The 15160-nt window shown below is 41.9% G+C and overlaps 1 protein-coding gene across 1 annotated transcript in view; it reads left to right on the top strand.

The window, feature by feature from the left end:
* The first annotated feature begins 1844 nt into the window (after positions 1–1844).
* SUPV3L1 (Suv3 like RNA helicase) overlaps positions 1845–15160 on the top strand; it is a 27751-nt gene continuing 14435 nt past the window's right edge. The window contains exons 1-6 of the mRNA XM_081824146.1: positions 1845–2187; positions 8899–8976; positions 9370–9477; positions 10304–10418; positions 11990–12158; positions 13949–14060. Coding sequence (XP_081680272.1) covers positions 1908–2187; positions 8899–8976; positions 9370–9477; positions 10304–10418; positions 11990–12158; positions 13949–14060 — 862 coding nt within the window. The 5' untranslated portion in view covers positions 1845–1907. The remainder of the gene's footprint in view (positions 2188–8898; positions 8977–9369; positions 9478–10303; positions 10419–11989; positions 12159–13948; positions 14061–15160) is intronic.

The following is a 15160-nucleotide window of genomic DNA, read 5'->3' as shown; positions in this document are numbered from 1 at the left end:
GGGGGGGGGCGGGGGGGAGTTGTTCCAGTCTATCCTAGACACTAATTGATTGCTCAAACATTTAAACTATTTGCCAAACACAGAAAGAAGCCTGCCTTAATTCTGGTATTTAAATTTTTTCAGTATGCCTTTTCCATAGTTAAGCCTCTGCTTATATCCTTTCCTCTGACTAGAATTTCCTTACAACTTCCCTATTTGTCTTGTTTGTTTGCTTCTAAGTCTGGCAGAAACTTCCTTAAGGATCTGAAATTGCTCCTTTCTTTGAACTCTCATTAGCCTAAGATTAACACGTATTTGCATTACTTAACTTGTACAGTTAGTATCACCAAAACCAGATCCGAAACTTTTGGAGAATAAGGGGTTATCTACTTATATTCTGATGTTTGAAATATATTCTGTGGGAGTGCCTGGCTGGCTCAGTCGTGGAGCACACAACACTTGATTTAGGGGTCCTAAGTTCCAGCCTTACCTTGGGGGTAGAATTTACTTAAAGAATATATCTATAGGGCGCCTGGGTGGCTCAGTCATTAAGCGTCTGCCTTCGGCTCAGATCATGATCCCAGGGTCCTGGGATCGAGCCCCACATCGGGCTCCCTGCTCCGCGGGAAGCCTGCCTCTCCCTCTCCCCTCCCCGCTTGTGTCTCTCTCTGACAAATAAATAAATAATATCTTTAAAAAAAATTTAAAAATCTATATATCTATATCTATATATTACCTTACTTAAAAAAAAAAATATATATATATATAGAAAGGCACATTGCCTGTGAATGAAAGGCACACTGCCTATTAGCAGATGGTTACTGGTATACTATTTGACACGCGATATTACCTATTACGTGACACGTCCTTTCAAGTTGCAAGATATTAATGTTTTAGATATAATGAGAGAGATGTGGAAAATATAACAGCGTATTTTGAATTAACATGTTGCAAACTCCCATGACAGTATTCAACTTATGCAAATGAAACTAAACTTGGCTGGGATACAGAGGACTTATTTTTGTTATGCGGTTGTGACATCTCAGCTGCTTGGATGATGTACACAAACTGCTCACGTTAAAGAACAAGTACTTACACAAGTGTCACACAGGGGGTTTACCTAAGAACTTGCAGAAAAAAATTCCTTAGCTACGTTCTGAAGGCCAGATCAAGTTAAGTTCTCTAACGCTACTCTATCAGAAAACGGAAGTTAATAATCCAATAAACTTGAGAAACGCTCTTTAGAGAGTCAGCAAGCCTCGCTGGTGTCCACAACAGAGATACTCGCGCGCCCGTCCCCGAGTCTTGCCCGGCACCGCTGACAGCGCTGCCCACGTGCTTCTGAGCTCGCGCGCACCTACCATGCTAGCTCGCGTCACGTGACACAACTCGCAGGCCCCCCTCCCCATCTAGTGACATCTGCAACGGTGCCTGATTAGTTTCTTATCTTTAGAGAAAGCTAGCCCAATAAATAATGAAAAAGAGAAAGAGAACAAGAACTTACATTTTTCTGGTTTTTATTTCTAAGCTTTTTCTCTTTTTTTTTCTAACAATTCTTTTTTTTTTTTTTTTTTTTTATTTGAGAGAGAATGAGAGACAGAGAGCATGAGAGGGAGGAGGGTCAGAAGGAGAAGCAGACTCCCCGCCGAGCAAGGAGCCCGATGCGGGACTCGATCCCGGGACTCCAGGACCATGACCTGAGCCGAAGACAGTCGCTTAACCAACTGAGCCACCCAGGCGCCCAGCTTTTCCTCTTCTTTATGAGCAATCTCACCACAATACCTTTGTTTTTTGATCGGGCGTTATCCTGGGCAGCTCCCCTGCTCGGGCTGGGGCTTTCTGAACAGTAGGCGCTGGCAGGATGCGTCATTGTCCACCGCCAAGTCCCAGTCAGCTCCAGCCAGCCTCCTTTAAGGCTTGTGGCCTCGATGTCCTTCCCCCGGTGTGCGCTTTTGTGGGCTCGGCTCCCGGCGGGGCGCTGGGCTGGCCACCGGGCAGCGGTCTGCTCTGTCCTTCGCGCCCGCGGTGAACCCCTGCCTGGGGCTCTGGGGCGCGTGTCTACCGCTGCCTCCGCCTCCTCCTCCTCTTCTGCCTCAGGAGGTTCTAAAGCCCCGAACACATCCTTGTTCGTGCCTCTGACTGTGAAACCTCAGGGCCCCAGCGCGGATGGCGACGTCGGGGCCGAGCTAACCCGCCCTCTGGATAAGAGTGAGTGCGGGAGCTAGCGAGGGCGGCGGGGGTGTCTGCGGGGTTGATGCGTGGCCGCGAGGACGCTGCACCCTGTTCCCCTGGAGACCCGCGGTCCCCTCGAGTGTTGTCATCGTGCCTGTCAGTGTCTGCGTATCGCGCTGGTTTGTGAGCCCCTCAAGGCTTGGGACTGCGTCTTACTCAGTCTTTAATATGCCGCCCCAGAAGTGGTCTTTTCCCTTTCACTGCGCTCCTCTCGGAATGGTTTAAACCCCCTTCTGGTGGCACGATTCACCTTTCTTGCGTCGTTACGTGGACGACCGCTTTTTCGAGCATCCTTTGTTTCTCCTCCGCTGCCTAGAACTGTTGTCCTTGAAAAGGGGCAAGGGGATGGTCAGTGAAAAGCCAGAGGAGGATTTCTTTCAGGATTCTTTGTCATTTATTGGCATCTATGCAAACCTGGCACGGCTAGGCATTGTATGGTAGTTACCAAGAGGAACCAGACTCAGATCCAGATCTCTTGCGCTCCAGAAACTTACAGTCTCGCGGGGAGGAAGGATGTATGGATAACCAACTCTAATACAAGTTAGAACATGACACGGGTTCTTTGGCAAAGGTGGTGTGTATCCTTGATCATCCAGGACTCCAGAGAGAAAGGAATCGCTCAGTATCAGCAAGTGGCAGCAACTAACTTTGAATGGGTTTGACAGCTAGGCGTGCAAATGGTTTTAAGGGGAATTTCAGATTATAGGGCTGTACCTCTTTAGTTTCTGGATGATTAGGGAGGCAGGGGATTTCCTCTGACCAAATGAAGCTCTGGCAGGGTGAGGGAATGGTATAGCTCCACAGGGCACTAGCTCTCCAGGAGTTATCTTAGGCAGTTCACTTCAACGAGCAACATTGATGACTCCTATTGTAATTTAAAAATACAGAACTACCACATATTATGGGCCAAATCTTGTTTTTTGGGGTAGAAGTACAATACTTTCACTGCCTGAATGCCCCTGTGATTCCTTTCTTTCTTTCTTTTTTAAAGATTTTATTTATTTGACAGAGAGAGAGATAGCGAGAGCAGGAACACAAGCCGTGGGAGAGGGAGAAGGAGGCTTCCTGCCGAGCTCCTTTTTTTTTTTTTTTTTTAAACAGTGGCTAATATTGAGTGTTTGCTAGAGAACAGGTACCATTGTAAGCATGTGACTCAATTTTCCTAAGAACCCTTATGAGTTAGTGTTTTTATCCCCCCCAAAACCTACTTGTATGTCTACTATGTGCCAAGCACTGTTGTAGTCACACGGTAGGTGCTGAATATCTACCATGTCTATATTTAGCCATGTGAATATAGATTGACTGCGTGTAGAAAGATGGTGCATATTTGTGATAGTCACGCAGCACTTAAGTTACCCGTCTGATTTACAATTTACTTACCTTTTGTCCATTTCCTAGTTGGTAACATGAGCATAATATTTTCTCTGCCTGCATCTCTGGATTGTGAAAATCATCAGAACGTGTTAGGAAAAGCACTTTGGAAAACGTAAAGGGATGAACAAATGTAAACTAACATTATTTGTACTAAACATTTGCTATTTGAGAAATGGAATTAAAAGTTGGGTTGTCGGGGAGCCTGGGTGGCTCAGTCGGCTAAGCATCTGCCTTCGGCACGGGTCATAATCCCAGGGTCCTGGGATCGAGCCCTGCATTGGGCTCTCTGCTCGGTGGGGAGCCTGCTTCTCCTTCTCCCTCTGCCTGCCACTCTGCCTACTTGTGCGCGTGCGCTCTCTCTCTGTCAAATTTAAAAAAAAAACAACAAAAAACAATAAAAGTTGGGTTGACACCCTGCAGTAAGAATCTGATACATGGAAACTGGGAATACTATTCCCCTAGAAGCCCACATAATCTACCTATAAATCTAGGTTGATGTGAGGATTTAATAAAATAATGTATTTTTAGGTTAGTGTATCAACAAGGGCTTTTTTCCTTAGCTTTTTCGCTTTAGGCTATAATAGCTGGTGTAAAATTCCTTATACATATTTCTACTTAGACTCAGCTGGTTCCACCAGAGTAGTATTTTTAAGAACTTTGGGCACTACTCTGAATTTTTAAGTGTTTAGAAGTTCTAGCAATGAAGTACAACTACCTTTGATGGCAGAGTAGCCCTCCTCTTTCTGGGAAAGGTGACTAGGCTGGAAGCTTTGGGCAGTCTCAAGTGGAGCAGCGAAGGAGGAAAGTAGTAGCATCCAGACATTGACATAGCTACGTGAGCCCTGGCTGACCACGGGTGGCAGATGTACCAGCAGAGCATGATCTCCTTTTAATTTTTGTTTTTTAAAGATTTTGCTTATTTATTTATTTGACAGAGAGAGACACAGGGAGAGGGAACACAAGCAGGGGGAGTGGGAGAGGGAGAAGCAGGCTTCCCGCAGAGCAGGGAGCCCGATGTGGAACTCGATCCCAGGACCCCGGGATCATGACTTGAGCCAAAGGCAGACGCTTAACGACTGAGCCACCCAGGCGCCCCTCCTTTTGATTTTTGATTAATCACTGGCTTGTTTACAGGAGGTGGCAGCAAAAAATAATATTCTTGGTGGATTTTATTAGCAGTTGTCACTCCCGGGGAGAGTATCAGATTAATTGAGGCAGGTTGTGTGGTAGTTTCCTTAGAGATCCTAGTAGTGGAAGTTTCCCACTGAGCAGGGAGCCAGTAGATGCACATTGGAACTTGGATTTGTAGAGCTGTTGCAAGAGGGTTGAAGCCCCTCGCCTCCCTATTAGTAGAGTGAACTGGAGTCAGAGTTTGGGGAAAGCTTGTCAAAACACCTGGACGGATTTGTTCTGGCATACCACTTATGAAGTAGGGAATTCGGGTATAATACTAAGGGGGTCAAGATTATGGAGACAGTCCCTGTATAGACGTTAGGTGACACTTTTCTCTTCAGAGCACATCTAGCTTTCGGGATGAGAATCATGGTTGCAGGAGGGACCTTATGAAGGAGGAGAGGCTTAATAAAGTCATTGTAATTTGATGCAGGATATCAGGCACAGACACGTTTGGGGATGTAGAGGATAGCTGAGCCTTCTCCATTTCAGTGCTGATGTCACACCTGTCACCTGAGAGTGAGGCAGAAGGGTCTGAGGCATTTGGTCTGATGCACCTGTCTGCTGCAGTAGTTACCCTTGGAGCAAATCTAGGGTTTTTCATTCCCTTTGTGATGATATGAAAGGTTCGGCATGTTCTACATCTGAAATTTATTTTATACTGTATGTTGCCTAACTGGAATTTAAATAAAAACTTGGAAAGGAAAAAAAAAAAGGTTCAGCATGAGTTCTGGCCACTACTAGAACAATATTCCCGCACATCTTCATATTCAGTGACAGTGGTAGTAATACTAGTTGTAATATTAGAGGGAAAGGAGCTAAATGCCACCACTAAGGAATGATGCTGCCTTTCCTTTATGGATCCTAGAGATTTTCTAACCTATTCTGATCACTTCTCTCCACCTGCATTTCCACTGTGGCTTTGGCCTTCCCAACTCTGTTATGAAGAGAGGTTGAGTTGTATACTTTTCCATCTGCTTCTCCAGCCCTCGAATGAGCTGTAGCTTTGGTGTCCTGAAGTGGGATTCTCGTTAATGATGGATGCTTACAGTGAAACGAGGGAATTAAAACATTTTAACAAAATGGATAACTCATATGGTTTAAGCAACCCCAGTTGGTAACGGCTACTTTGTTCTTCATCACAATGTAGGTGGAGTAAAGTGGACTGTTATTTTGTGTAACACTCAGGTGAGGTAGATTCACATTTTGGAAGTCCTGATGGACTATCTTGAACATTTTGTTTTCTCTTCAAAAGAAAATGTAACCATTTAAAAGGATGCAGCTGGCTTAGAGTTTGTAGTGGGCCTCTTAATTTTAGCAAATGTAGCTGAGTCCCAGTGTAGCTGTATTAAGTCCCAGGCTCCGTAGCAGGAGGCTGGAAGAAAGCTATGTGTTGTTACCTGGTGAAAGTTGTAGTGACTGAGTCATTTCTACTGTGGCTGAAATCCAGAGGGTGTCTCCTTTAATCACTGTTAATTTTAATGAGAAGTAATTATGATAAAAAATCAGGTCATTCTGTTAAGAATAGTGAAACTGTTACAGCTTAATTTTTTTAAAAAAGATTTTATTTATATATTTGACAGAGAGAGACACAGCGAGAGAGGGAACACAAGCAGGGGGAGTGGGAGAGGGAGAAGCAGGTTTCCCACTGAGCAGGGAGCCAGATGACCTGAGCCGAAGGCAGATGCTTAACTGAGTACTGCAAGGACCAGATCACCATGCTTTTACTCAAATGACTAAAGAGGTCAGGGATGATCTGCAGTTTAAAGATGATGATTTTAAGAACAGACTACACTTATTTTGTTCTAGATGGCATAACTACAGTCAGTGGGAAGTGAGGGATGCAGATTTCAGTGGAATTTATACAAGAACTTAGAACAGTGGAAAGGGGCTGCCTCAAAAAAGTGCCAGCTCCTTGTCACTGTAAGTGTCAAGCAAGGCTGAGAAGACTGTATTTCAAGGGTGATGGAGGGGAGGGCGAGTCAGATGTCTGATGAAGCAACAGGCCAGTATGAATCAATAATTTCATAAATGAAAATATTTTAGTCAATCAAGCTGCAAATGTATTAACATTGTATATAATGTTAATTATGTAAAGCTTAATTATCTAAAGCTTAATTTTTATGAAAAGCAAAACATGTTTTCATATACTTTTGTAGTAAATTAAAAAATATTTAGTGCTATTTCCATTAATTTTTTTTGCAGTTTTTTTTTAAAAAATTGGGAGTGGATTTGGAGCATGCTTTTAGATAAAGTGTTGATACAGAGATTTTTGTGTAGGTAATATTCTTTTTTTACAACAGCTTTAAAAAATAACATATATGCCATAAAATTCATCCATTTAAAGTGTAATGGTATGTTTGCAGGGTTGTAGACTATCACCATAATCTTAATTTTAGAACATTTTCATGACCCCCAAAAGAAATCCCATACCTAGTAGTAGTCACTCTACATTCCGCTAGCCCCACTTCCCTTCACCCAGCCCATGGCAACCACTAATTCACATTACGATATTTCATATACATAATATCACACAGGATATGGTCTTTCTTGACTAGCGTCTTTCACTTAGCACAAGAAACCTTATGCTTGAGTAAAGTATCCTTGAGTATCTTGATTCTTGCATAACACTCGAGTGTTAGTTATGGAAAGTGGGTTAATTCTAAACAAATGTGATGTCTTCAGTTTGTATGGAGTCTGTAGTTCTGCAGAATTTCCCCAAGCAGTTGCATGTGCTTTTTTTTTTTTTTTAAAGATTTTTATTTATTTATTTATTTGAGAGAGAGAGAATGAGAGACAGAGAGCATGAGAGGGAGGAGGGTCAAAGGGAGAAGCAGACTCCCTGCCGAGCAGGGATCCCGATGCGGGACTCGATCCCGGGACTCCAGGATCGTGACCTGAGCCGAAGGCAGTCACTTAACCAACTGAGCCACCCCGGCGCCCTGCATGTGCTTTTTTCCAGTCTTTTATTTGTCACTGATTTTTCCACTATTGATGGAAAGAGATGATCGCCCCCACTGGGTACAAAGTCACAGATACCCAGAAATATCAGGATAGCTGCCCGTGATAAGTGATATATATGTATGTATCTCACATTTCATTGTGGGCAAATCTAGTGCCTAAGCCACTGATTTTAAAATTCCTCATTATGGAAAACAAATTTTTATTAGTGGGATGCTTTATTCAGGCTTAATTTCTTAAGTATTGTGTGTATTGTCATTGCATGAAAATGAGGTTGGTACTTGGGCAGGAGGTAAAAATACAGGCCACTTGGCCTTTCAGTGTTTCGTGGGCAAAGACTATCCTCCATTTTGGCCTGTCTTCCCAGAAATACAGTGTGTGTGGCTGGATCAGTAGAACGTTTATCTCTGGAATAATGCAGTGGTATTTAATATGTACAATGTTAATACATTTGCAGCTTGATTGACTAAAATATTTTCATTTATGAAATTATTGATTCATACTGGCCTGTTGCTTCATCAGACATCTGACTCGCCCTCCCCTCCATCACCCTTGAAATACAGTCTTCTCAGCCTTGCTTGACACTTACAGTGACAAGGAGCTGACACTTTTTTGAGGCAGCCCCTTTCCACTGTTCTAAGTTCTTGTATAAATTCCACTGAAATCTGCATCCCTCACTTCCCACTGACTGTAGTTATGCCATCTAGAACAAAATAAGTGTAGTCTGTTCTTAAAATCATCATCTTTAAACTGCAGATCATCCCTGACCTCTTTAGTCATTTGAGTAAAAGCATGGTGATCTGCTCCTTGCAGTTCTGGTTGTCTTTCTAGATACCTTTTAACTGCTCACTATTAGATGTTTAGAAAGGATGTAAGTAAATGAAACAGAATATGGTCATCTAAGAGTGGCCTGATGGAGGCTAAGGGCAATGTCTAATCCTATGGCACCTTGCTTATTCCTCTGCAGTATAACAGGAATATTCCTATTATTTGAATTTATAATTTTTCTAGACACTCGGTTGCACTATTAAACCATAAAAAGCATGTGGTCAACTAAAACCTTTAAATACTTGGAACTCTCAGTAAGCTGCTGCCGTGAGTGTTATGACTTCAAGTTTCTTTTGTTCTTTGGGCATTTCTCCATCTAGAAATCCAATGTTAAGCACATCTTTCTTTCAGATGAAGTAAAGAAGATCTTAGACAAGTTTTACAAGAGGAAAGAAATTCAGAAACTGGGTGCTGATTATGGACTCGATGGTAAGGCTAATAGCATTTCCATTAGAGATATTTTATTACTTCATAGATTACAGCTTTGTCATTCTTGTGTGAGACCTCGCGTACCCAGGAAACAAGTACATACGTGTTGTCTGGAGGATGTCCCTGACCTTTGCTTCTGTCTTGACAGGAGTTTGGCAAGATGCACCCGGTGAGCTGGACACACGGCAAAGGAGCTGTGTGTTAATTTTTCCTTCATGTGGTGCTAGGATTTCACTGTAGGCCAGATCATAATAAACCAGCTGTAGGACCCTCCTCTGACCCCAAAGAAAGAGGACACTTTGATGAGTTAGGTGTAACGTGTATATGTACCTTTTAAATGAGAAATGAAATGAAAACTAAGCCTTACCTATTTTGGTTTTGTGTTTCCCACAGCTCGTCTCTTCCATCAAGCTTTCGTCAGCTTTAGAAATTATATCATGCAGTCTCATTCTCTGGATGTGGACATTCACATTATTTTGAATGATATTTGCTTCAGTGCAGGTAAGTGTTTAGAGATTTTTAAAAATCTCTTTTAAAATGTGTTGAGCATACTTTGTATTTCTTCTTGTGCTTCATGTTTATTTCTCTGGTCAGAGCTTGTTTGTTATAGAGTGGGCCCATTCACACCGTCTGTAAATAATTGTGTGCTTTCATAGGAGGCCTTCTAGGTCATTTTGCTTCTATAGTGGATCTCTGAGCTGGTCATTAAATCCACCATATATCTTAGACTAGAGGAAGACTGGGGTCTTGATCTATCACCTTCTGCTCTCGGCTTTGTGTTATGTATAGGCAACAGTGAAGTGAACTCTCATAGAAGATAGAATCAATATGTGGCGGATTCCATCTGTTTCTGCCACTGACTTTTTTCCTCCCTCATATCAGGACAGAGTTTTTGCGAGAAAAGAAAAAATGTAAGAACATCACTGTTGTGTTCCCATCGACAGTTTGCCTTTGGTTATGTTTTTTAAATGTAAAGTGTTTGTACCTGCATTTCTCTTCAGTAACCATAGGTCTTCTTGCTAATGTATATTTCCAGGTTCTTTAATTTAACTTTCACCAATGCTGATCTTTACCTGTTTATATCAGAAGAGTAGAACATGGTGGTTGACAGCCAATTTGCTATTTTCCTAGAAAACGTAAGTGAAATTAAAAAGAAAACATAAGACGAAGCAGAATCTGAGAAAAGGATAGAGTTCCTTGCTCCAGAATTTTTCTTTTTATCCTGGTAACCTCCCCTTGACTACCTCGCTAAGAAGGAAAGTTTCGCTAAGTCTGGTTATGGATAACATGTAGATTGCACCTGTTAATGCAGTGTTTTATTTTTCAGCTCATGTGGATGATTTATTTCCATTTTTCTTGAGACACGCAAAACAGATATTTCCTGTGTTGGAATGTAAGGATGACCTTCGTAAAATCAGTGACTTAAGAATACCACCAAACTGGTTAGTTTCTTTACTTGTGGGTTTGATACTAGTGTCTAATCTTGGGAGATTGGTGATCATTACATTTTTTTATTGTAGGTGGATGATAAATCATAAGGAGTCTAGGAGTTGTTTTCCCTTGAAAAACAGGCAATTAATTCTGGTGTCTCCCCTTGATTCTGATCAAGCTAGGTAGTAGGTTTTACTAGGACAAATCTAGAGTAGCCCTTACTTTAGGGTGTCGGCCTTACAATTAAAGTGTGGCCTAGTGTCAACTAAATGCCTGGGTGTTAACGAGCTCTCATCACTACTGCCATTGTGGCTGGAGCTCCCAACATCTAGCGCTTTGCCACCTCTTTGAGACTTTCTGCTAAAACCCTTACTTAGCAAGCTGCTTTCTGCTAGACCCTGCACATGTGCAGCCCAGCCCTTGGCCAGAGACCCAAGGGAAGCCTCACATAGACTTGAAGGCACTTCCTCCACTGAACCCTTTCTTCTCTTCCACACTATGCCCTTCAAATCCCACCTGCTTTAGCATCTCTGACTTTGATCTCTACTGCTCAGCTCATTGGGACTGTCATACTTTGCTTGGGTTCCACCTCCCTGTGCCCTGCTGGAGTGCAGTAGGGCTCATCTCAAGTGTTCCTTTGTTTCAGGGCTGTAGTCCTCCACTGCCTGTTGTTTATGTCCCCAAGCAGCTGTGGCATGTATTTTGTCCAGTTTTGTACTTGTTTGTGGTGGGCGGGCAAGTCCCGTACCATTCATCATGGCTGGAGACAGAAGACTCAGTCATTATATTATATATGTTGAAATTCAGAAGCCTAGGAATATTTACTTATAGGGTCATGTATTTAGAGCTGTGGAAATGAAATCAGCATGTCTGTGGAGCTGATAGCAGTTTAAACTTACTTTAAGTTAAACTCCTGAAGAGAAGGGACTTGGACAATGGCAAAAATATCCAAGAAATTAATTTGCATTTAGATTTTTCTGTCCTCTAGTTAGTAAGTGCCAATCTTGGAAAACAGTCAATATTTTTTTTTTTTTTTGGGGGGGGGGTTTAAGATTTTATTTATTTATTTGAGAGAGACAGAACACAAACGAGGGGGAAAGGGACAGAAGGAGCAGCAGACTCCCCACTGAGCAGGGAGCCTGATGCGAGGCCTGATCCCAGGACCCTGGAATCATGACCTGAGCCAAAGGCAAACAAAAACAGTCAATATTTTTTAATTTTTTTATTTATTTGGCAGAGAGAGCGCGCAAGAGCAAGTGAGCACAAGCAAGGGGAGCGGCAGGTAGAGGGAGAGGGAGAAGCAGGCTCCCCACTGAGCAGAGAGCCCGACGGGCTTGATCCCAGGATCCTGGGATCATGACCTGAGCCAAAGGCAGAAGCTTAACTGACCAAGCCACCCAGGTGCCCCAAAAGTCATTATTTTAGTGTGGATCTGAAACTCATCATTTTATTTAGTTTCCCAAAAGATCCTGTCAAGTGAATATTAACAGGATGTTTCATTGGAATCATTTTCGGTTGATACTTTTACCAGGATGGATTTTCAGGTTAATGGGAATAAGCTGTTTACCTACTTATATTTTAGGTACCCAGAAGCCAGAGCCATACAGCGGAAGATAATATTCCATTCAGGCCCCACAAACAGTGGAAAGACTTATCATGCAATCCAGAAATACTTGTCAGCAAAATCTGGAGTGTATTGTGGCCCTTTAAAATTACTGGCACATGAGATCTTCGAAAAGAGTAATGCTGCTGTCAGTATATTACCAAATATTTGCTCTTTTTCTTGTTAATTTGGGAGGGCTGGGCAGGGTAAAGGTGGAAGGTGGGGAAGGGCATATGTAGTAATTTACCACTAATAAAAGTTGCTGTAGTTCATTGTACTTTGTAAGATGTACGATTATTTTATGTACAACTGAGAAAGAAAAAGAAGCTGCCAACTGAACTCTGACCTGCCATTAGGCTACCTCCTGATTTCAGAGATACTAAAATGTGAAAAGTGTATTGGAATGAATGAAATACAGTATCACAGAATATTTCACCAATACAGAGAAATGCAGAGAATTACATGCAAATAACTTGAATCCACTACCCAACTCCCATCGGATTCTAACATTTCACCATACTTCTTGTTTTATTTATTTTTTTAAGAAGTAAACTATTGATACAGTTGAAACTCCCTCCGAGGCCCTCCTTTGCTTCCTCAGAGTTAACCTACTCTGTTATTGTATTTAACTTACCTTTTTTTCAATTAGACCTCTGATGCTATGAACTAGAACTAATGATAAAGACTGAAGCCACTTGTTTAGACCTGCAAAGGACTGAACGCCCTGTCGTCTGAGGCATCGTTTCACTAAACGGGCCACGTTCTGGTTCATTGTCTTACGACTTTATAATGTGAGATGAACAGGTTTGGGAAGATAATTTGTATTCTCTGTTTTTTGTTCTGGATGACTTGTGTAATTTGACATACATCCTGCCTCCTTATCCATAAATAAGAAAGTATTTCCTCAGAACAGAGACTTTCTTTGACATAACCACGTGGTATTTCTCGAAAGCAGGGTATTTAATATTGATAGAATACTATTATTTAATCCACAATCTATATTTAAATTGCCAGTTGTCGATAACACCACCACCACTGTCTTCCAACCCCTTAGGATTCTGTCCACAGTCTCAACACTGTATTTTGTTATCATGTCTCTAGTTTCCATTAATCTGGGACAACTCCTCAGGAACCTTTTTTTATCTTTCAAAACCTTTACATTTGGAAAACTACCAGTCATTTGTGTTGTAAACTGTCACTCAGTTTGGATATATCAGATGTTTCTTCATGATTAGTTCAGGCCTCTAGGGACACTAGCTGTCCCGGATTGCCTCAACTTTCCCAGATTTAGCACCTAAAACCCTTCGTCCTGAGGAGCCCCTCAGTCCTGGGCAAACTATTATACCATACTATTAATGCTGCTCCTTCTCAAGGAATTCTTTTTTTTTTTTTTTTTAAAGACTTTATTTATTTATTTGAGAGAGAGAGAGAGAAACAGCATGAGAGGGGAGAGGGTCAGAGGGAGAAGCAGGCTCCCCGCTGAGCCGGGAGCCCGATGTGGGACTCGATCCCAGGACTCCGGGATCATGACCTGAGCCGAAGGCAGTTGCTTAACCAACTGAGCCACCCAGGCGCCCTCTCAAGGAATTCTATTAGGGGGTCTTTACGTTCTTAAATATTATTTATAATATTCTTCTTGAATATAGAAACAATCCATGTTCATTTTAATAAACCAAAATAGTACAGAAACATACAAAGTTAAAAAGTGAAACCGCTATGATTTCTTATGTTTGTGTTACCTGAGAATTAAGCTGATTTGAGATGTTTCCAAGTTTATGTAGGTTATGTAAGCGAGCCACTTTTATTTTTCATAAAAGTTTTCTTCACAGGATTGGGAATAAATTTAATGGTAATGGCGAAAATACTCAAACATCCAAAACTTCTTTTTCTGTTATTTTAAAGGTGGTGATAACTCCAGATTTCTTTTTGTCATCCTAGGGTGTTCCGTGTGACTTGGTAACAGGGGAAGAGCGTGTGACCATAGAGCCAGATGGGAAACAGGCTGCCCATGTTGCTTGTACCGTTGAGATGTGCAGTGTTACAACTCCTTGTATGTACATGCCATTTAAAACACTATGGTTTAGTAATTTTTTATTTGAAAATACAGATGAACATACGAAATTGTTTTTATTGTAAAAAATTATTTTAATTGAGATGAATAGGACAACAGATACCCAGTGCTCACCACCGCTGATAAATGCCAAACTCTATGGTGTTTGCTTTTGAATGTTCCTTTCCCTTTTTCTCTCCAAGGAACTAAAATGTTAACAAGTATGATGTTTCCTTTGTACCACTCCCCGATTCAATTCCTCTTTTGATCCAACTGCTATCAAGTATTTGGTATATATCTTTCCTGTCTTTTTTCATATCACCGATACGTATAAAATAAATAAGATTTATTTATTTTAAAGAATTTTTTTTTTTTAAAGATTTTATTTATTTATTTGACAGAGACACAGTGAGAGAAGGAACACAAGCAGGGGGAATAGGAGAGGGAGAAGCAGGCTTCCCTCTGAGCAGGGAGCCCGATGTGGGGCTTGATCCCAGGACTCTGGGATCATGACCTGAGCCGAAGGCAGCCGCTTAACGACTGAGCCACCCAGGTGCCCCTAAAGAATTTTTTAAAAAGATTTGTTTATTTGAGAGAGAGAGTGTGTGTGAGCAGGGGGAGGGAGAGGGGAAACAGACTCCCCACTGAGCACGGACCCTGAGATCATGACCTGAGCCAAAATCAAGAGTCAGATGCTTAACCAACTGAGCCATGCAGGTGCCCCAAGAATTTTTTTAAAGTTTATTTATTATGGGGCATCTGGGTGGCTCAGTCAGTCAAGTGGCTCCCTTCAGCTCAGGTCATGATCCCAGGGTCCTGGGATAGAGCCCATGTTGGGTTCCCTGCTCAGCGGGGAGTCTGCTTCTCCTCCACCCCCGCCTTGTGCTCTCTCTTGCTCTCTTTAAAGTAAATAAATAAAATCTTAAAAAAAAAAAATGAAGTTTATTTACACTCAACGTGGGGCTTGAACTCACCACCCCAAGATCAATCGTGGCACTTCCAACTGAGCCAGCCAGGCGCCCCTAGATTGTGTATTTTAAAACATTGACATGATTACCATATTGTGTTATTGTTCCACAACTTGCTTTTTTTTTTTTTTT

This window comes from Leptonychotes weddellii, chromosome 6, assembly GCF_054177405.1.
Source record: "Leptonychotes weddellii isolate Sample4059 chromosome 6, ASM5417740v2, whole genome shotgun sequence".
Lineage (NCBI taxonomy): Eukaryota > Metazoa > Chordata > Mammalia > Carnivora > Phocidae > Leptonychotes > Leptonychotes weddellii.
The sequence above is the reverse complement of the archived record's forward strand: the minus strand, read 5'-3'. Positions and strand labels throughout refer to the sequence as shown.